Source organism: Pelobates fuscus, chromosome 1 (assembly GCF_036172605.1).
Source record: "Pelobates fuscus isolate aPelFus1 chromosome 1, aPelFus1.pri, whole genome shotgun sequence".
Lineage (NCBI taxonomy): Eukaryota > Metazoa > Chordata > Amphibia > Anura > Pelobatidae > Pelobates > Pelobates fuscus.
Window position 1 is genome coordinate 296,567,601 of NC_086317.1, and position 23,445 is coordinate 296,591,045.

The window sequence follows — 23,445 nt, forward strand, 5'->3', positions numbered from 1 at the left end:
AAAACCTCCTGCGATTTAAAGGGGAAACCTAAATAAAGTTTAATAGGAAATTGACAAAGTAGTCCAAGATTGAATAGAATGAAATTAAAATAAATAGAGCATAAATGTTTCCACAGAAAGTGTTGTTAAAGTGATAAGTGAATAAAGTGTTAAAGGTATATGACCATTGTAATAATTTTTTTAGTTGAAATATTGTATTAAAGGTTAAATGATACAGCAATATAATTGGAGTAGACTCACCTGGGAGGCAAGCAGCAAAGAAAGAGGATATGGGAGGAGTTTGATGACATCATATAATACTGTTATACCCTCTGATTGGTTGAACTTTTTACATTACTTTTAACTGTTCCTTTGCTGCTGGGAGGTTCAGTAAAGAAAGATAAAGCAAATATGAAGCCTCCTGTCTTGCCATAAAATTTAGATTAATTCTGAAACTGCATTCATTTTTTTTTATTATTCTTTTTTTTGTGTGTTTAATATACATTATCCTCCATATCCAGTAACCTGTGTTTATTATACATTATCCCGCATAGCCAGTAACCTGTGTTTATTATACATTATCCCCCCATAGCCAGTAACCTGTGTTTATTATACATTATCCCCCATAGCTAGTAACCTGTGTTTATTATACATTATCCTCCCATAGCCAGTAACCTGTGTTTATTATACATTATCCCCCCCATAGCCAGTAACCTGTGCTTATTATACATTATCTCCCCCATAGCCAGTATCCTGTGTTTATTATACATTATCCTCTCATAGCCAGTCACCTGTGTTTATTATACATTATCCTCCCATAGCCAGTAACCTGTGTTTATTATACATTATCTCCCCCATAGCCAGTAACCTGTGTTTATTATACATTATCCCCCCACAACCAGTAACCTGTGTTTATTATACATTATCCCCCCACAACCAGTAACCTGTGTTTATTATACATTATTCCCCCACAACCAGTAACCTGTGTTTATTATACATTATCCCCCCATAGCCAGTAACCTGTGTTTATTATACATCATCCCTCCATAGCCAGTAACCTGTGTTTACTATACATTATTCCCCATGGCCAGTACCCTGTGTTTATTATACATTATCCTCCCATAGCCAGTAACCTGTGTTTATTATACATTATCCCTCCATAGCCAGTAACCTGTGTTTATTATACATTATCCCCCATAGTCATTTATCGTTGGACCTAGGCAGCATGATGTCTTAGGCCGGCCCAGAGAGTGAGTGAGTGAGTGAATAATATAATATATATGTTCAGAAACATATTAGTAATATATGTAAATCGGGTTCATGCAAAGAGGGTGAAAAGGTATTAAAGAAAAACACACTTATTGCATCAAATTTACAAAGCCAAACTTTTAAAAGCTTTCCTAATTTCTTTCTCGGGATGAGGAATATATCGGTTGTAGACTGAGGATTTCCATCTGCCCAATCTTTTAATAATATGCACTGGAGTGTCAGTGTTGAAGGAGACCGAAGCTGCCCCTATTCTAAATGAAAGACCCGAGACATGGATACAACCCAATCTTAGGAGTAGTGTTCTGATGTAGAAGATGAATTTAGCCGTAGTCAGAGGGTTTCAGTGAGAATAGTGGTGAAATGTGTGTGGCATGACTGAGTGTGGGTAAGTAAGAGTCAAGTATTTTAACTGGGCACTAGTTCTAGGTGGGATAAAGTGGTATAGCGGATGGATGAGTAGTTTGGTTCGTTTTAGAGGTTTGTAGAGAAAGTATATAGTGCTCATGATTTTTTGCGATATCCAATATTTTTAAGGTGGTCTCAAACAAACAAAATGCTATATAAAATTTGTGGGAATATTGAATAGTCGTGTACAGTAAATCAGAGAGGGCTCAGAATATCGAACCATCGATCGGTAACCTGGATGAAGTAGGGGGTCTATCTGTTTTATTAAATATGCGGTAATATGCTTTTAATGGGATAGGACATTAGGAAAGGTGTGTGGTTGGGATAAGTGGTTGTGGCTGTATTTATACATTAAAAAAATGGAGAGTTTGCAGTTGTTCAAATGGACTGTTTGCGGTTGTTTGTGGTGCGTTAAACGGGGAGTTTGGTCTGTCACTGTGAAGCGGGCGTAACCCTTACACTACCTGATCGATACAACATCATACCTGATGTTTTAAAGCACGTTATTCCAAACAATTTAGGAATGTTAGGTGATTTATGCCCTTTATGGATTAAAACCAGACTCTGCATCAACTATGTAATTTTCCATGGGAGTTTTGCCATGGATCCCCCTCCGGCATGCCACAGTCCAGGTGTTAGTCCCCTTGAAACAACTTTTCCATCACTATTGTGGCCAGAAAGAGTCCCTGTGGGTTTTAAAATTCGCCTGCCTATTGAAGTCTGGCGGTTCGCCGGGGTCACCCGTTCGCGAACATTTGCGGAGAATTTCATGTTCGCGACATCACTACTCCCTGTCATTGTCAGCTCTCCATAGAGTCTTTATCCTAGTCTAATCCAACTATTCGCTATGTCCATTTCTGTAATTTCTTTGACTTGTGCCTGCGCTACCATCTGAGATCTTGTATCAGCTCTGCCAAGTCCCTGTAACTGTTCAAGTCTAATCTGTTTAATTGCAATTTTGAAAAATATAGCTCACATAGCCCCTATCAGCAATGCTCATGTTGTTGAATGATAACTCTATCATCACAGATCTTATGTTTGGACCAACATCTGGAATGTCACTTGTTAACTAGTTCTATTCATTAACAATGCATTTATTTTCTAAGTCTTTAATTTCTGTAATCATTAAAACATTGCATATTTTAAAATAGAAGTAGAATTCACATTTCACAATTACAAACATAATGTAAACGCAAAAAAACAGGAAATGTCATACAAATTATAAAATAATTTCAGTTGTACAGTTTGTACAAACGTCTGAACTAACTTGTTTTGCAGCACTGACTTCAATGAACATTGTCTTTCCAATGTGATTTGTGAAAAAAATAATGACGATGGAGAATTTTCCCAAGGTAAATTGTTTTGAGTTACATAAGTTGTTTTTCCACTGAAATCCCTGTTCAGATGGCATTGCACTTAAACAATTGTATTTGATATGATATTGATTTTAGATACACACAAATCATACAGTGCTCAGTAGATTTGTGCTTTAAACAAATTGCATATTGTCCGAATTTTGGACAGTTTGTGGGTTGTCTGAAGTTTGTATCTCCTGATCGCCAAATGACTAAATTACGAAACAAATTAAATGGACAATAGACAAGTTAAATCATGATTTGTAGTTCTGTCTGTGGTGGGAAAAAAAAGAGATGATCGATGAGAAAAAAAGATGATGGTTAGGGGACAGCCACTAAATGTTGATATTCACAGATTAATTGAAAAGTCACCAATATAAAAGGAAAGGAGGATAGATAGTAAAGGAGGAGCAGTAAACATATGTATATTTATATATTATATGTTTAATAAATATATAATATATAACTATAGATTTAGTTTTTTACTGCTCATACTCTTTTTCAGTCAATCATCTGCTTATCAATATACTGCAATATAAATACTATATATATAAACCAGTTTGACATTGTTAGTGTTTAACAATGTGTATATATGTTGCACTCACCTGAACATGCTTAAATGGAGTGCTGCTGTATTGTTTATTATATATTATATAATAGTGCAACCCCCCCCCCCCATGTTTCATACACATATACATTATATTATAAAACATTTCAGTGACATGGCAAAATTTATTAAATCTTCTGGATCTTTTAATACACTATTGTTTTTATATATATATTACATTGTTAAACACTATTGCACAGTGGAACTGGTTTAGTCTTCTTTGAATTGTTTTCCCTGTTTTAGTTGAATAGGGTACCTAATAAAAAAAAAAAACTATGGTAGCCATAGCTAATTACTAACTTTGTAGGCTCCAAGTAATAGGGACGGTACCTGCACGTTAAGCTCTTTTATTTATCCCTGTTACCATTGAACAGTAGCAAGCTGATTCATATGTGCCTGTCATGTTACCCAGTATAAATAGCACAGTGTTTCCACTCTGACACTTCCTAAACTAAACTACACACGCTACTCCTTGTAAACATCTGCTCAACTGTTTATCTCAGCCTGAACGTACTATTATGCATGCAAAAATACTATTACTAAAAAATGTGCTGTATAATCGATTGCCCTTTACTGTTTACTGCTGTTGGGGCAGAGCAAGACTGTTTGTTCCTCTGAAGCACAACAAAAATAAAAATTTACAACAGAAAAAATAAATAACTACGGGTGATAAAAGTTTAATAAAACATCCTGCCATTTAATACAAAGTTTGTTTTACTATAGTTACCCTAAAGACATTTTAAAGGGAAGCAGCTAAATTTGTTCTATTTCTTCATTATTCAGTTGAATTAATGTAGGACTTTTATCAGTGAAATCTCACCGTCTTTGCTTCACTTGCTTTGAATCCACAAACGATATTTTAACTTTTAATTGTATGCAGCCTGACGGTCTCTGTCTAGTAGTTAACCTGTATGTTGGGATGTTTAAAACTCTGGTATTAAGAACTATCTTCTGCACCACAATCAGTATTTTAAAGTTTATTGCATATATATTTCCGGGTTAAGAACAATGTACTAATATAAACCTTTTTTTTTTTTTTTTTTTTTCTTATGTTTACAGAATTCGAACCCAGTTTTTTACGCCACTTTTTTTGTTCAACAAATTTGCTTTTTTTAGAAGAAAATGAAACTGCTTCTCTGCAAATTATCTTTCTTCCATTCAGCCTTGGAAATCGTTGTTGTACAATTATTTTCAGTAATGAGCAGGTAAATATTAAATACAGAATCTGATCTAACATCATATAACAAAATAAAATACAAACTTTCTAAACTATTGCCATAGAATTTATATAAAGATGACTTAAACAATAATGGAGTTGCATGGATTATCTTAAAACAGATTAATTGTTTATGTTTATTAAACCTTGCACATTGACAAACAGGTACCACTTCTAATTATAAATGGAACAACATCCAGTTTTGGAAATGATTCAAACACAGTCGCACAACACAAATATACTGTTGCATTTGGCATTCCTAAATTATGGGAAATGTGCATATTGGTATTTGGAGTTAATAATTACCAATATACAATAATTAAAGTCCAAAAAATAAAACAAGCACTTTATTATCAACTCTTATGACGTGAACATTATTACTAAAAAATGGTATTATAACATTACAGAAATTAAATGCAAAATCCCATGGGTGAGGATTCAACTAACCCTTCCCCATACTGCTACGTTTGCACTATGTACAGATATATTACCCAATTATGACCATAGGGAGGTGGCTTGTTAGAATGGGTTATTTTTCCCCCTTCAAACATTCTAAGTATAACCTATGTATGCTTTTTCATGCGTGGCTTTGTCACGCTGGACTTCGCCAGCAAGTTATCCAAGACCACCATTACTTACTGGCACAAGTGGACATTTCAAACTGTTATTGTATGGGATATTCTTATTATATGACCTTCCTTACTCCCAGTATAAACTTGTTGTATATGTTTTATTTGCAACATTGACATAAGCATTTCAGGAGAGTGGGGGTTCTTGATATCAGTATATAGAAATGTACGAAATACAGCTTTGAGAGTGGAGGATAGAATTGCAGAGGTTTGGGACTTCAGAATTTCTATATGTGACAGTATGGTTAATAAAACACACACAACATACACAAAAATAATGCTAGTATGTTTGTACAGGCTTGTAAATGTTAGAAATTAGTTGGATTCTTTTTTAGACGTAAAAAATATAAATATATGTTATCAGCCTCAGTGTTGATAGAGTAAGGAAATAGCATAATGCTTGGTAAATTTAGTCTTCTTGTCTTGCTGTGTCCTTCAATATGTCACTTCTATCTGTTCTCTTTTCTCTTCCATTCAAGATGCATTTTTCAATTATTTTATTACTGTAGACTTTTTCACAAGCAGCCAAATAGATGTCAGGACTTTATATTACAAATCAATATAATATGAGCAACAGATAACAATACATTATTCACTTGAATGATATCTGTCAAATAACCGTTTTTTTTTTTTTATATATATATTTCTTTCACATGTGATAGAAACCCACTGTGCATTTGAAACATTCTGAACCCCCTATCACAAAAGTATTAATTCACATTATCTATGATGTCACATGTATAGTGCATCAAGAAATAGACTATTTTAATAAAAATAAGCTGAAAGGGGCTAAAAGGGGAAGAAATCCGAAACACATTATAAAACAATTTACATTCATCCAGTGTAAATATGCAGGCTAAAAAAAACAAAGCCAAAAGCAAACAGGGAAATACACAAACATAGCACCTTTGTTTTGATGTTTTACATATTTAAGACATAATGTTTGTAAAAACAATATGCTTCAATTTCTTGTAGCGTTTATTAATAAATGATACTTTGCAAAGTTGTAATGGAATAGGTTTTTAGTTTAACATATATAGGATAATTTTATCTAGCCTCTACTTATGAACACAGTGGATAAAAGTATTAGTGAAATAGTGAGCGAGGGTCAATGGCCTTCTTCTAACCAGTGCACATCAGGTTGCCATTGTTCACACAGGGCAACTGCTGTCTTTATAATACTTAGAAAAAACAGCAGCTCAGATAATGAATACATTTTAACCAGAATATCTTTGACATAGCATATATACAACAGACACATATTCTTACATTAGAAATATCATAAACATGAAGACTGTACTTACATTTTTTTTCAGAACTCAAAAACATAATCCTTTGAGTTACATTTGAGCTAAATTTCCAACAGTCTTCTTGATACACTTGAATGATTGTGTTGTGACATAGAAACTGAAATGGTCTCTATGCAAAGGTCTGACTTTTCATCTTTAAAATTAAAGTTGGCCAAAAAAAAAAAAATCAGATGAGATTAATTTGCAATAAACTGCTTTGGACATTTTTCTCTAAAACCGTTGTTTCACCTGACTTTATGGATGGATCTTGGTGGAAAACATAATATTTAATATCTCTTTCAGTGACTCATAAACATCTAGAATTAAAGCTCTCCAACACATTGCACATTGGTAAATTATTGCACCCTCTTCTTTCAAATATGTTCAATTAAAGTAGCTCAAGAAATCCAAGTTACAGGTCATAAAGTTTTATTCTTAGGATAACTCTGTAGCCTGTTTGATGCTTGCTTAAAAAGACACTGCAGGCACCAACTCAGTGTAAGTGCTTCTGGCATTACACTCTTGCCATTTATCTGTCTGTGTTCCCACAACAAAAAACTCACTAACTAAAAAGTTGCGTACCTAGTGCCAGCGGAACAGCATTAGTACATTTCAGGGCTTAACCCTTTCAATTACTCAAAAAAAAAAAAGTGGAAAAGGCTTTGAAAAAACAAAATCGAATACTCAAGTGAAAAAAACGACACTTTCCTCGATACTAGATAATAAAGTTATAAGGAGATATTTAAAAAGATCCAAAACGCCTATTGTACAACATCCAACCAAATCTAACCAAACACTCACTGTACTTGAGGCCCTGTTTCATTTGTGATCATGCTTTTATCCACTTTTTGATTCTCGTTAACTCCATATCCCAAAAGCACCTTAGCTTGCTGAAGAGCTTTATGGGTGAGGAGTAGCCTCATTTTAACCCAAGTTTATAAATGCAAAATCAGCCCTTTTATCAATTTTTATTAGGGAACACCCCCCTGGCTGTCAATCAAACAGCCAGGGGGGTTTCCAATCTCCTTACGTTAGCTCCCTTGTAACTGGGTGTGCGTGTGCATGAGCCGGTGTGTCTTCTGTGCACCAATTCAGAGACTTCTCAATGAGAAGCCTCTGATTGGTTAGTTTCCTGTGAAGTATCTTCCTGGAAAAAAGTAGATGACTTGCTCAGGCTGCAGTTCATACACTCTTTTAAGATATACCCAAAATGAATATATGCATGAAAATTCATGAATGTATTCATTGGGGGTATATCTACTAAAAAGTGATTTTGTCCCCTCCCCCCATGTGGTAAGTGGAGTGCTCCTTTAGTGAAGCAGTTTGTGCATATTCTCTGCCATTTAGGAGTTAAATCACTTAGTTTATACAGCCCTAATCACACCTCCCTGCATGTTACTTCCACAGCTTTCCTAAACACTTCCTCTACAGGGAGATCTAATGATAGATCTGTTTAATTTAAAATGTTGTATCTCCTGCTCTGTTAATAGCCTTTTGAACCCTGTAGGAGCCTCAGAGGTCATGAACAGGTTCATGATCTATACACCAAACATGCTTCATTAAGCTAACGTTATTTTAGTGCCTATAGTATACATTTAAGTATTGATGGGATTTCAGTAAGCATACAGTTAGCACGCTGTTACACTCATGAGTCATGGTTTAACAACTCAGCTCTAAAAGTCCACAAGTTACAGGTTTGCAAATGAAAAGAGTACAGTTGAAAAACCACTTGTTTATTGAAGCCGTTTTAAATTACAGCTTCAGGAGAACCTCAGGAAATATGCGTACCAGTGTAAAGAATTGAAAATTCTGTATTATTTTACAATAATATTTGTGTAATATTTCACAAAATATTTATGTGAATTGTAACAAAATCTAACTCATGTTTGCCCATGCTTTCATTTCAGATTGGAGACTTTGTATATATGATAGAAGGAACCGGTATACCTCCTTTGCCTTCCGCTTTGCTTCCTGTGGACAGTGAAAATATTTTACGTATCAGCCATGCCACTCAAGGTAGTTTAGCCTGTCATGTACCACTTTCAAAGTATGATCCTTAAAATAGTGTTGACACAGATTCATTGATTAAGTGTGGTAGTTCATGTGGACATTAGTTAACAGAGACTAAATCAGAATCAGAAATGTATTGTTTATGCCATTATTTAGCACTTAATTAGTTTTAAGTAAGGTTTTATCCATGCATTTGCCTGCTGTTCATATAGCTTAATATATACCGTAAGTAAAATTTGCAGCGACAAAAACAGTTCTTTGATTTTAACAATTGTTTGTCGTTTTATTTTGTGAATATTTGTCCTATGAATGCATTCTCTGTCACTGATAGTTACAGTGTAGACTTGAAATGTATTTATTGTGCTGTCTGAAAAAGGGACATATACTTATTCCCAGCCAGTAGGTTACATGACCTTGTAATGGCTTACAGATCAGTTGCTGAAATCCCACAGAGGTCACCAAAGAGCGCAGGAAAACAATTACTTTGTAGTGGATTCATTTAATTGCAGTGAAACCTTTGGATATCAAAACTGATTAAAACGGTACTTGCCTGGCCTTGGTGTTATAGAATTTATAAAGACTTTCATAATGTTTTATACCCAGTAGTTTAAACTGAGCAATAACAGTATAAACCCATCTGTTTCAACATAAATCTTTAATAGCACATTTGTTTTATGATTTTATAGCAAAAGTCATCATATAATATCTCTCGGTAGCATGCAGGTTTATAGGTCATGATTGTAGTGTAAAAAGTCTAAAACATTGCAAGACCAGGTAAATTGTTGGGCAAAGTTCTAAAAAAAAAAAATACAATTAGCAAGGCAAAAGGAATATCTCTACTTTGAGAACTTGTGTAGCTCTATCTATGTATATATGAGTTTATAGATACTATTTGTACCTTTATGTATTTTTCTGTTACAGTTCTAATGAAACATAAAACACCGGTAGTGTGTACCCAGATTAAATAAATGAGGTTCGGAAAGTAGGGTCATATTGAGTAAATGAGTTATCAACTTTGTTGGACTCATTAATTTTTGTCCCTTTTTAAATGTTATATATTATATATTGGTATTCTCTGTAGCATCTCAATGTATAATAATTTATTTTTTTTACTTATTAATCTTACTTACTTGGTGTTAGGCTTCAGAAGTGGACAGAAGAAAATGTATTTAAAATGCAACGAGGGGAATGTTCTTGAAGAAACGCTACAAATCCCGCTGGTTAATAAAGCCAGAGAGAAAGCATTAGCTATTGCAGCACAGATGCAAATGACTTCTTTGGAGTACGAACGGAGAAAGATCACTGGGACACTAGAGGGCAGCACTGTGCGAGCTGCAGTGGCAGCATTAGGGCTGAATAACATTAAGGTAATTATTACCCGCACTGTTTATTATCTATTCAAATGCTGTGATTCTGCTTACTATAAGGGATTAGCATTCTGTTAGTTTTTCCTGAAATTAACTTGAGCACCACTGAATCCACCTTCAAGAGTGTTCTAAAAGTTATATTTATTAATGTACTGTGAAATGTGTTTGCAAAAATAATTATATGCTAGAGTTCCGCAACAAAGCAGGTTATGTGGCGAGAAAGCACAAAGGCTGATTGCCGTATCCTATTGGAACCCTGCAGCTTTTCAGAGCCTTGAAAAGTAATCTCTCCTTCTGTGCTTATGTTAGCTTCAGGTGTCCACTGTTCTCCTTTATTTTATTTATGTCTCGAAGAAGTTATCGTACACAGTTACTTAAAAAAGAAAAAAAAAATCATTATCATCCAACTTTGAAAACACGAAGACTGAATCAAAATAGTTTATGCTTTAGTAAACCATTATAGTTTTAAAAATTGTATGGGAAGAAAGGTCCAGTTTTTTTTAACAAGTAACAAAAGATAATTCAATATAAACAAATTCAGCGGCAAAGGACTTTTTAACTTGAAGCTATTTATACTTGTTTATCCATTACGTGATTAAACTATTGAATGTTGTAAATGTAGTATTATTCCCATACGGAAGGGATAGTTCAAACAGTTAAAATGGTTTTAAGCAGCTCACACTAGCTCATGTGAAAACACATTGTATAAAATATTATCCATCGAAGTACGGTAAATTAAATATATATGAAATGTCACTTTAAATGGTTACTCCTCGGCAAGCATCATAACCACTATAGCTGTGGTGGTTATGATGCCAGGAAATGCTAAGGAATTTTTAGTCATTGAAGTTTGTTCACTATTCACTATGGTAAATTCAAATGGGATTCAAATAGAAGGCCAGAATAGATGAGCTGAAGATATAGCTAACATGGAAATTATTTTTTACAATTTGAAATTGTCAGTTTTGCACAGTTCCTGTGAATAAATCCCAGTTCATTGATTAAATCCCAATGTTCCTGTGATTGTAACAGTGGGTGAGTTTGAAATAACTGAGTTAAACTCAGATGTCCTCATTCTCTGCTACAATGGTCTTCTATAGGTATATAGAATGATTATACTATATTATTGAATACTGCAATAAATATATTACACTTACTGTTTTCAGTATTTTTTGGTACACTTTTGATAGTCCTGTAACAATTACATGGATGCTTCAAATGTGATTTTATATAAACAAAGAAACAATTATTTTAGCAGAGATCCCTAGTAATAGCCCCTCCAACATGAGCCAGTTTTACTAACATACAACATCATCACTATCCTGTAGCACTACTCTTACAGAATTACACAAATTAAGTCTTTTGTAGCCGACTCCAACCCGCTTTCCATTCGTCACTGTAAAAAAAAAAAAAAAAAAAAATATATATATATATATATAGAGAGAGAGAGAATATTTGCATCTTCATGGTCCACAGTTAAGTAGGGTAGCCATATTTGTTTAACCCCTTAAGGACCAAACTTCTGGATTAAAAGGGAATCATGACATGTCACACATGTCATGTGTCCTTAAGGGGTTAAGACTGCATCTCAAAAATATTTAGTAATTTTGTTTTCTAATTTTATTGCATGTGAATATGAGCTTGTTCTTACATATATTTTAGAAACATGAAATGTGACGGCAGATAAGAACCATTTGGCCCATCTAGTCTGCCCAATTTTCTAAATACTTTCATTAGTCCCTGGCTTTACCTTATAGTTATGATAGCCTTATGCCTATCCCATGCATGTTTAAACTATTTTAGATTTGATATATCTACAGATTATTACCATTTCATAAATTATGATTTTTTGAGCCCTAATTATCTTTTATATTATAAGTATCATCATCTTTATTTCTCCTCATTGTTATATATTCTTTCTTAACACAATTCTTTTTACGCAATTGTTTTAATTTATACTTATGTTATCATCTAACACAAACAGGCTAAATCATCATTCAAATCTTCCTCTTTTTCATCTTGCTCCAAAAAGATGAAATTGATTGATTATGATGTGGAAATTAGCATGCCTGAGCACTTTGAGATTCCCAAGAATATTTCTATCCCGGTGTCAGCAAAAATGCAACTTGCTGATACATCTGTCCCGGTGGACAACGAACAAGGTAAAGTGGTTAAGCCTGCTATCTTTTTTTTTTTTTTTTAAACAAAATTATGTTAACAGAGCACTCTTAAGACTACCATCATTAGTAATAATTATTGCATACAACTATTTTGGAACAATTCAAATTTGCTTATCCTATGTTCATTTTGAAACAGTAGAGGCTATATTTAATTTACAATATACTATTTATGGGATTGGTGTCAACACTGAATGAATTTTAAACTGCAGAATAGCATAGCATGAAATTGTTTTTTGTCTCACACAATGAATGTAGCCCAAGGAATGTTGACTTTAATTACAGAAAATCTGGAATGGTCTTTTATTTAATTACAGTGGCTTTAATTGATATTGTAATGAAATTATTTAAACAAAACACCTCTAAAAAATAATTGGCGCTTAACTGCATCAATGCAACAATTGTTGACCCTGTATGTGGAATAATTTAAAGGAAAGCTGAATTTGGGTGTGCATAATAATACAGATTTTATTTATATCCATGATTTTCGGAATATTTAAAAAATGTTCTTCGAGAAATATCTGATAGTCAACCCATTCTGAGTCTCAGCAACTTAGCCTGTCTATGATGGATTTGAGTCTTTTTTTCTACCTAGATTATTATATAACTATGTAATACAATACCGGCTGGACCGCCAAAACAATCATTGAGGCTCTATTCTGCATCTGGTTCTGTTACTTTGCCCACACAGTTTTCTTCATAGCACATGGCGTGATTGTAGTAATGTGGAACCTGGCTTAACACTTTTTTTTTGTACGTGTCATTTCTTCCTATTTTTTTCTATTTATCCAGTATATTATAGCATGATTGAGGTGTTTAATGTGGTATAGGTGCCCTCGAATGCATGCTCAGGGACAGATTCTAAATGCCTTGTCTCTCCCTGTGATGTTTTTTCTATTATTCCTGCTACGTCTAAGTCTATTCCTGCTACATCTTGATTTCTCTGCAACTGCTATTAGCATTACACCCAGCAACATGAGTCATGTCTACAAATGCTCGCAGCTTAGGGAATAAGATCCATGAACTTGTGGCAATAATGGCAACTGATAGTGTAGATTTAGTCGCTGTTACTGAGACATGGTATAATGAGAAAAATGACTGGGACATAGCAATACCAGGGTACTCTTTATATAGAAAAGACAGGGAAGGCAGGAAAGGGGGAGGGGTGGCCCTGTATGTGAAGGATAGCATACAATCTAAAAGTTAGTGAGGTGAACATAGAGTCCGTTTGAGTTACGTTAGAATTTGGTAATCACACAGTAATTCGTGTAGGTGTGATTTATAGGCCCCCAGGACAAATTGAAGAGGTCGATAATCTATTAGTCGAGGAAATAGCTAAAATGACAATGAAGGGGGAAGTTATCATCATGGGTGACTTTAATCTTCCTGATGTGAATTGGAAAACAAAAATAGCTGCTTGTGCCAGGAGCACACATATTCTAAACTCCCTACTGGGATTGTCTCTAAAACAAGTCGTTGAGGAGCCAACTCGTAAAGAGGCCATACTAGATTTAGTGTTAACAAATGGAGATTTGGTATCCGATATTACTGTAGGTGAAAGTTTAGGATCCAGTGATCATCAATCAGTGTGGTTTAATATAAGAACAGTGACTGAGTCACACCACACAAAAACAAAAGTTTTAGACTTTAGAAAAACAGACTTTTCTAAAATTAGAATATGTGTAAAGGAGTCATTATCAGACTGGAGCAATTTAAATGGCGTCCAAGAGAAATGGGATTATTTAAAAGTTGCACTACTGAAGGCAACAGAAAATTGCATTAGGCTTGTCAGTAAAAGCAAAAAATTCAAGAAACCACTGTGGTACTCCGCAGATGTGGCCAAAATAGTAAAAACCAAAAAGTTAGCATTTAGTAATTATAAAAAAACCCAGACTGAGGAAGACAGAATGATCTATAAGATTAGGCAGAAAGAGGCTAAGCAAGTTACAAGAGCTTCCAAATCACACACAGAAGAGAAAATAGCACAGTCAGTAAAAAAGGGGGACAAAACTTTTTTTAGATACATAAATGAGAAAAGAAAAGTAAAACAAGGATTAGTTAGATTAAAAACAAAAGAAGGGAGGTATGTAGAAGAGGATAAAGGTCTAGCTGACTGCCTCAATGAATATTTTTGTTCGGTATTTACAGATGAAAATGAAGGAGAGGGACCATAGTTAAGAAAAAGGATAAATTAGTTATTTATTATACGTGAGTTTACAGAGGAAGGGGTTCTATTTCAACTGTCAAAAGTAAAGACAAATAAGTCAATGGGACCTGATGGAATACACCCAAAGCTATTAAAAGAGCTTAGTGGTGTACTAGCAAAACCATTAACAGATGTATTTAACCAATCATTGATAACAGGAGTAGTCCCAGAACATTGGAAGTTAGCGAATGTTGTGCCCATTCACAAGAAAGGTAATAGGGAGGAGTCGGGCAACTATAGGCCAGTAAGCCTTACTTCAGTAGTGGGGAAAGTGATGGAAACCATGTTAAAGGATAGGATTGTTGAACATCTAAAAACACATGGATTTAAAGATCAGAGACAACATGGGTTTACTTCAGGGAGATCATGCCAACCTAATCTTATTGATTTTTTTAATTGGGTAACTAAAATTATAGATCAGGGTGGTGCAGTAGACATTGCTTACCTAGATTTCAGTAAGGCTTTTGACACTGTTGCACATAGAAGGCTTATCAATAAACTGCAATCTTTAAGTTTGGATTCCAATATTGTTGAATGGGTGAGGCAGTGGCTGAGTGACAGGCAACAGAGGGTTGTAGTCAATGGAGTATATTCGAAGCTTGGGCTTGTCACCAGTGGGGTACCTCAGGGATCTGTACTTGGACCCATTCTCTTTAATATTTTTATTAGTGATATTGCAGAAGGTCTTGATGGTAAGGTATGTCTTTTTGCTGATGATACTAAGATATGTAACAGGGTTGATGTTCCAGGAGGGATAAGCCAAATGGCAAATGATTTAGGTAAACTAGAAAAATGGTCAGAGTTGTGGCAGCTGACATTTATTGTGGATAAGTGCAATATAATGCATCTTGGACGTAAAAGCCCAAGGGCAGAGTACAGAATATTTGATAGAGTCCTAACCCCAACATCTGAGGAGAGGAATTTACGGGTAATTATTTCAGACAATGTAATAGAGCAGCAGGAAATGTTAGCAGAGTGCTTAGTTGTATAGGGAGAGGTATTAGCAGTAGAAAGAGGGAAGTGGTCATAACATTGTACAGAACACTGGTGAGACCTCACTTGGAGTATTGTACTTTAAAGAGAGTTCAGAGAAGGGCTACTAAACTGGTTCATGGATTGCAGGATAAAACTTACCAGGAAAGGTTAAAGGAACTTAACATGTATAGCTTGGAGGAAAGACGAGACAGGGGGGATATGATAGAAACATTTAAATACATAAAGGGAATCAACACAGTAAAGGACGAGACTATATTTAAAAGAAGAAAAACTACCACAACAAGAGGACATAGTCTTAAATTAGAGGGACAAAGGTTTAAAAATAATATCAGGAAGTATTACTTTACTGAGAGGGTAGTGGATGCATGGAATAGCCTTCCAGCTGAAGTGGTAGAGGTTAACACAGTAAAGGAGTTTACACATGCGTGGGATAGGCATAAGGCTATCCTAACTATAAGATAAGGCCAGTGACTAATAAAATTATTTAGAAAATTGAGCAGACTAGATGGGCCGAATGGTTCTTATCTGCCGTCACATTCTATGTTTCTATGTATTTATGACACGATAAGTTTACATCTATTCAATTAAGGTATTATTGATAAGACTGGTGCATTTAAAAATAAATAAATAAATAAATAAATATTACCTGGTTTTATTTTCAAAATTGAATAACCGTTTTGTTTCAATATTTACATTTTTTACATTTGTAAATTATTTTTCCATTTCTATATGTAAAATAAATAGTATTTGCTTTTATCTCATTACATAATGTTTAAACATATTTTCTACAGTGCAGAATGTAGTACTTGGGGGAGGGGGGGGGGGGTGAAACAACACACACAAGATTCATAAGAAATAGAACATTTTTAATACATTTTTAATTACAGTTTAATCTCGTTTGATGAAATGACAGTAAATTTGAATCAAACACCCTAACTCTAGCCTTATTAACCATAACCATAACCTTGACATTTTGACACACTACACAAATGTCATTCTGTCATATTTATTGCAGTTAAGTTTGTTAACTTGCTATTCTAACATGCAGTGCGCAGACTACTTTTTTGTAGAGCACAAGAAGCAATACATATACTGACACTTTGTATAGACTAAAATTAGTGACATAGCGATTGTATTATACTTTTTCACAAAAATAAAATGCAAGTCTGTATCTTATTTATTAAATAAACATATGGAAATGTACACTCACATTAGATAATGGAAAAATACAGTGGGCAAAAAATTATTAATAGCCATTTTGATTATGGCACTGTCGGTATAATAGTCTTTATGTACTGACAGCATAATAGTATGTGTGCCCCTTCATTTAGAACTTGCCTTCAGTCCCTTTTAGTTTATTAATGCAACACTAAATGACTTCAATGAAAAGGTAATTAGTGTGATATGCCCCCTTTGCAGCTGGCAAAAGACGGAATATCAAATTGAATATGTAAAAACCACCAAAAATTTAATCTTGAGCTTTAACCCCTTAAGGACACATGGCATGTGTGACATGTCATGATTCCCTTTTATTCCAGAAGTTTGGTCCTTAAGGGGTTAAGCAGCAATCCGAGCTCAATTTTGTTCATCATATTGATTGACTGCATACATTATAAGGAATGGACTAACACTATTTGCATATATCCATACAGTTGCAATACAGATGGTAACAGGCGGACATGACTTTGTCTCTTTCCTTATCTCCTCTTATTTTACTCACCTCATCTGTGTTTATTTGTGTCACATTGTAAACAATCCTGTCCAACGGTGGCATTTTAATTAAATACTTAAAATGGGAAGCTTTAGTTACTATATTGTAAATATTTAATTATGATATTCTTCCATAATCTTTGGAAAAAAAAGATTTAAGTGTGGATTATTCTAAATAATGCATATTTACCGTTTTTGCTTGACTCTAATGCGCCAGCGAGTCTAATGCGCATTTACATTTTGAAACCTGGAAGACGTAAAATGTTTTTCGCTGGGGAATGTAATGTGCATTTGTTCAAGAAGACACTACTGCTGCAACGTACAAGATACAGCTTTACTGTACAAGGAAACCAAGTCTCGCATCAATGTCGCAGCGATGCAAATTTCGCCCTAGCGAATTTGAGTCTTATGCACATTGTATCTCAAAGTGGTCATTGTCCGAGTAGGTCGTAAAGTGAGGAGCAAGTGAGTCAGCAAAAGAAAGCAGTACGCATGTGTGGTTTGTCTTGATTGCACTGTGCTTTCCTTTTTGTCAGTACTGGAATTGGACTTGAATTTAATGTGCTTTCAAAGTTAGGAGACTTTATTTTACCAATACAAGTGAGCATTAGATTCAAGTAAATATGGTATTTTAATCAGGTCAAATTCTTCTTGTTACTATTAATACTTTTCTTATATGCTTCATTCCTATCAAGTTACCTTTTTAGGCAGGACATTTTGTCAAATCACACAGTTAATATTTATTGAATATCAAACTTAAATTGTGTTATATTAGTCTAATACTATTGTGTACTAATGAATTGTTTTGACCGTAGCAGGCTCATGCACATACACCTATAGCAAAAAAAAATAAAAAATCATTGGCCAAGTTCATAAAAAAAAAAAAAAAAAATAGACTTTTGATGATAGTATCCTACCAGGAATTTGTGATAATTGTAGCAAAAATGATTTCCTGATTTCTTGCAGACTTATTATGTGTTTAATTTTAGTTCCAGGTCTATTGGATTATTACCAATTTGCTACATTAATACACTGCAGCAATAAACTGAGTTTTTGGTTTTATCCAGTGTTAAAAACCTTTAGTATTACTGTTTTTTTTTTTTTTCATTTGAAATCAGGCAACTGCTTCTTAATGCAACCAGGTATTATGAAATGAAAGATGAGTAATATAGTTCTCTAACAGGCTACTTATGGGAAGTAGGTGAGATCACTCAGGTGACTGTCAGAAATGGGTGCTGGGTAACAGAACTTTACTGAACCCCTCTTAGGTATGTAGCATGTTGGAATTGCATTGAGTACCTGAGTGTGAAGCTATGCTTCCATTGAGATCCCAGTTCATGGGTTTAGAGTGGGAATACTCTCTAAGTGTGGGAATTATTTTGTTTTCCTTTGAGCTCAAGCCCCAGTTGTTCCTGGAATCCAGCAAGACCCTTAATTTCTACATATGTAAAAAAAAGTGTAGTGTAATGTATTAACCTTTTGTGTATTATACCTTAATTATCAGACTTGTCATTTTATAATTAGTTTATATAATCTCTTTTGAAAAGCAATTATTTGTTTGTGCCAAATATACACATAAATGCTTTTTCTACAGTAAGAATATTGCTTCATATATTTGTATATTAATTAAACTCCGAGGGAAGAGCTCAGAGAGCAGCTGATGCAATCCTTCAATACAGGCAAGGAAAGCTGTGGCTCAATTACAGAGACTTTCTCCAGAGTAGGTGGGGAAAGTTCGAGAGTGTGTCTGTGTGTATGGAGACTGTTTATACACAATTACATATAAACACAAAGCTTAGCACACATATATCTACACATAGAGACCCTGGACTTACAAATACACAAACAACTCTTCATTCACAAACTAGCTTAGCATATACAGCACAGCTTAGCATATACACACATACTAGCCCTCAACGCACATTCACAACTGCATTAACACACATGTGCACAACAGAACTGATATTCACTGGTGGGGACAAAACAGAATTTTACAAATATCCTATTTTGCATGCACTTTTGGTGGCGAGTTACCTTAAAGCATGGATAGTAGAACAAGACGTGACATTGTGTGCCCTGTAATAGGGTCCTTCAAATTAGCTTAGGGAATCTTAGATAAATTGTATTGTAATAAAGGATGCATCATATCTGAAGTAGGACCTTGTGAAAGGCATTGTATTTACAGTTTAATTCTACATTTATTACATATATATTCATATATAATATACCACAGATAAAAGCAGCTGTATGATATTTCAAAAGAAATATCTTCTCTGAACAAAAAGAAAAATATGACAATGATTTTAAAAGCATTGAGAATTGGAACCAGACAAGATAGATTTCATTCTAGGAAAAGAATAAGAAGATTCAGACACTTATATCTCCTATTTTATTGAATAAATGGATTTTCAATGGGTGAAGTCATTTTAACCTTTTATCTACTCAGGAATACTCATGTTATATTTCTTTATTCTGACACTTTGCAATGAAGTTTTTCTTCTTCCTGCTTTGAGCAACTTTTTCATAGAAAAAAAAAACCCATTGTTCTCCATCTTTTTTTCCAGAATGTTTGACCAGATCTAACATTATTTGGTTAAGTAATATAGAAATGTTACTATTAAAATTGTATTATATTACTTAAATGTATTTGTAATCAAGAATACTGGTACAAATACTATATAGTCAGGACAACCAAAGAAAAGGTAGTCTACAACTTAATTGTGGTAAAATTATGTATGCACAATGTATCCACAACTGAATAAGAATTGAAATTCTATCCAGTTTGTCTTAAGTGAAACCAGCACTTCTAAGAAAATAAAAGATCTTAGTTCCGTTGATGCGGTAAACGCTAATGAAGTAATTACTGGTGTGAGTAGTACAGGTGAGTCAAATAAAAAAAGCAGCACTTCTATGATAAGGGCAATGCCATTGCACCATATTACTATGGGCACAGTCATGTGCACAGTGATGGGTACATTTATTTACATGATATACTATAGTTGCGCCAGGGTAGAAAATCATTCATTGTTAATTAAAAGTCTACAAGATTGAGATTAATAAGTAAAAAAAATAATAATATGATAACCCATTTATAATACTATTTGTCTTCTTTTCAAACAAATAAAAATATTTTACGCATTTTGAGCGTCCTTGTCTGGTTTCACCTTGCCTAGGTATTTTACATTTGTTGGATAAGTGGGTCCTCGCCATCACTAACGTTGATGTGTGTCTGTATGATACCCTTTCTCTTATAAAATGAATCAACTTTATTTCATAAAGAGGCCTGCATTTGTTAAGTGAAAAAATGCAAGGCAAATTCTGAAAAAGTATGACTAGTTGAGAACCTCCATTTTTTTTATTTCATTTTGTATTAGATGGAACGAATAGGGTTTTACTTGCAATGCGATTTGTCCCTGAGAAACCTGGTCGCTATCCTTGCCAAATCTTGCTACGTTCTGCTCATGATGTACGAGTGTATATGATTGAGTGTGTGGTCAACCCAAGCAGCACAGACATCGAGCTTGAATTTATTACTCCTGCCTGTGAAGCAGTGATTCAAGACATACCAGTAGTAAGTGGACATACTATGTGTAAAATAACAGCTATTTTTTTTATTGTGATGTGGTGATTGATGCCAAATAATTACATTATTAAAATGTAATACAGTGTTTGCAAAGTGATTAATTTCAAATGTGCCTTTTTTTTTTTGTAATTTGGTTATATAGATGTATTTTCATTTAAATGAGAGACAAGTAATTGCAAGATAGACAGTGGCTGAGTGACAGGCAACAGAGGGTTATAGTCAATGGAGTATATTCAAAGCATGGGCTTGTCACCAGTGGGGTACCTCAGGGATCTGTACTTGGACCCATTGTCTTTAATATTTTTATTAGTGATATTGCAGAAGGTCTTGATGGTAAGGTATGTATTTTTGCTGATGATACTAAGATATGTAACAGGGTTGATGTTCCAGGAGGGATAAGCCAAATGGCAAATGATTTAGGTAAACTAGAAAAATGGTCAGAGTTGTGGCAGCTGACATTTATTGTGGATAAGTGCAATATAATGCATCTTGGACGTAAAAGCCCAAGGGCAGAGTACAGAATATTTGATAGAGTCCTAACCCCAACATCTGAGGAGAGGAATTTACGGGTAATTATTTCAGACAATGTAATAGAGCAGCAGGAAATGTTAGCAGAGTGCTTAGTTGTATAGGGAGAGGTATTAGCAGTAGAAAGAGGGAAGTGGTCATAACATTGTACAGAACACTGGTGAGACCTCACTTGGAGTATTGTACTTTAAAGAGAGTTCAGAGAAGGGCTACTAAACTGGTTCATGGATTGCAGGATAAAACTTACCAGGAAAGGTTAAAGGAACTTAACATGTATAGCTTGGAGGAAAGACGAGACAGGGGGGATATGATAGAAACATTTAAATACATAAAGGGAATCAACACAGTAAAGGAGGAGACTATATTTAAAAGAAGAAAAACTACCACAACAAGAGGACATAGTCTTAAATTAGAGGGGCAAAGGTTTAAAAATAATATCAGAAAGTATTTCTTTACTGAGAAGGTAGTGGATGCATGGAATAGCCTTCCAGCTGAAGTGGTAGAGGTTAACACAGCAAAGGAGTTTGGGCATGCGTGGGATATGCATAAGGCTATCATAAATATAAGATAAGGTCAGGGACTAATGAAAGTATTTAAAAATTGGGCAAACTAGATCGGCCGAATGGTTCTTATCTGCCGTCACATTCTATGTTTCTAATACAGCTTACATATTAACGAACACTTAGGCAAAGTTTTAAATTCAAAATATACTAAGGGGTGTTAGAAAGATAACTTTCATATTTTGTTTAGATTGTTTGTATAATTAGTCTAGTTTTTCTGTTTGTCAGCCTTAGAGCAGATGATAACAAAGTGCTTATAGTTCAAATTTCTGTGTAACTGTTTAGAACAATGCCAGGCTCCATGGGGGATATGTGAAGATTTGTGTAATTTTCAATGAAAAAACACAATATTAAAGTTTACTAAAATTATACAATAAAAACAACATTATGGAATTGTTTTTTGCTTCAAAATCAATTTTTATTGAGCATTTTTATCTCTTTTAGGCAAATTAGGTTACCAAGCAACACAGAAAGCTAGAACTCTCTTAAAAACTTTAATGGCAAATAATATTAAGCAAGTGTTTGGGTTAGCAGTTAATGATGATCAGTGGATGTGCTCTGCATCATTAGCTATACATTAGGTAATTTGACTATTCCTCTGTTCTGGTCCTATGATAATGATAATAACATTCTGCCTCATGTATATTCATTTACCTTAGATTATGTTCTGCACTAAAAATAAAAATATTAATCTTTATTTTGTAGAGTAACATGACCGAACAAGACTGGAAGATAAAAGCTGTCTTGGAAGGAGGTTCATTTTATGGCCCTCCATATCTGTTTATACCAGCAGGTGAAACAGCTCAGTACTCTCTGATGTTTAAGCCTGTTTCACGATGCATGTGTCTGGTAAGTGCAAAGCTGTGCAAACAAAAGAGCTGATTTTCTATTTTCATGACTTCCACATATTTCCTTTCTCTTAGTTTTCTCTTTAATGTAAATGATAAACTGATAAATGATAAAATATATGATTCCAGTTACAATCACAATATATTGTAAATAAAAAATCATGTTACCATTATCATATTGCAATTCAGAGGTTTGATATAATGTATTTATAGCACAGAGAATGTGCGTTTTCTGATTCACAGAATGTACAAACCCTATTTGTGATAATGACTGCTGGGTGGGCAATGCTGTTTGACCATTGACTTCTACTATGTAGGATTTTTATCACTTTGTCAGACAATTTGGGACAGAAATCTATTCCTTACAGGTGGATGAGAACTATCAGTTTAATTGGAAACCAATGTAGTTGCTTCAATACTGGAGTGATGTGTTACCAAGATTCTGTATCCAGTATAATTCTTGCTTTACTGTTTTGGACTTTCTGTAATTGGTACTCCAATTGTTTAGGAAGATCTCTGTTCAACACAATATGTGTAGTTATGTTATATAATTCTGACAAAGATAGTCTAATACAATTGCATGATTTTGCTATTACATGACGAAAAGTCATGATTTTATTAAAGACACGGAGGCGAGTATTGCATAACCCTTTCTTTACTGTCCACCAATAGCAGCAAAGAATACAAACATAATGAAAAAATGAAGAACAT

General features: G+C 34.2%; 1 protein-coding gene across 1 annotated transcript in view; it reads left to right on the forward strand.

Annotated features, from left to right (window-relative positions):
• CFAP47 (cilia and flagella associated protein 47) overlaps positions 1-23,445 on the forward strand; it is a 356,049-nt gene that overhangs the window by 162,640 nt on the left and 169,964 nt on the right. Inside the window, exons 42-48 of the mRNA XM_063457869.1 lie at positions 2,932-3,005; positions 4,675-4,820; positions 8,657-8,765; positions 9,900-10,126; positions 12,111-12,288; positions 20,590-20,786; positions 22,592-22,735. Coding sequence (XP_063313939.1) covers positions 2,932-3,005; positions 4,675-4,820; positions 8,657-8,765; positions 9,900-10,126; positions 12,111-12,288; positions 20,590-20,786; positions 22,592-22,735 — 1,075 coding nt within the window. The remainder of the gene's footprint in view (positions 1-2,931; positions 3,006-4,674; positions 4,821-8,656; positions 8,766-9,899; positions 10,127-12,110; positions 12,289-20,589; positions 20,787-22,591; positions 22,736-23,445) is intronic.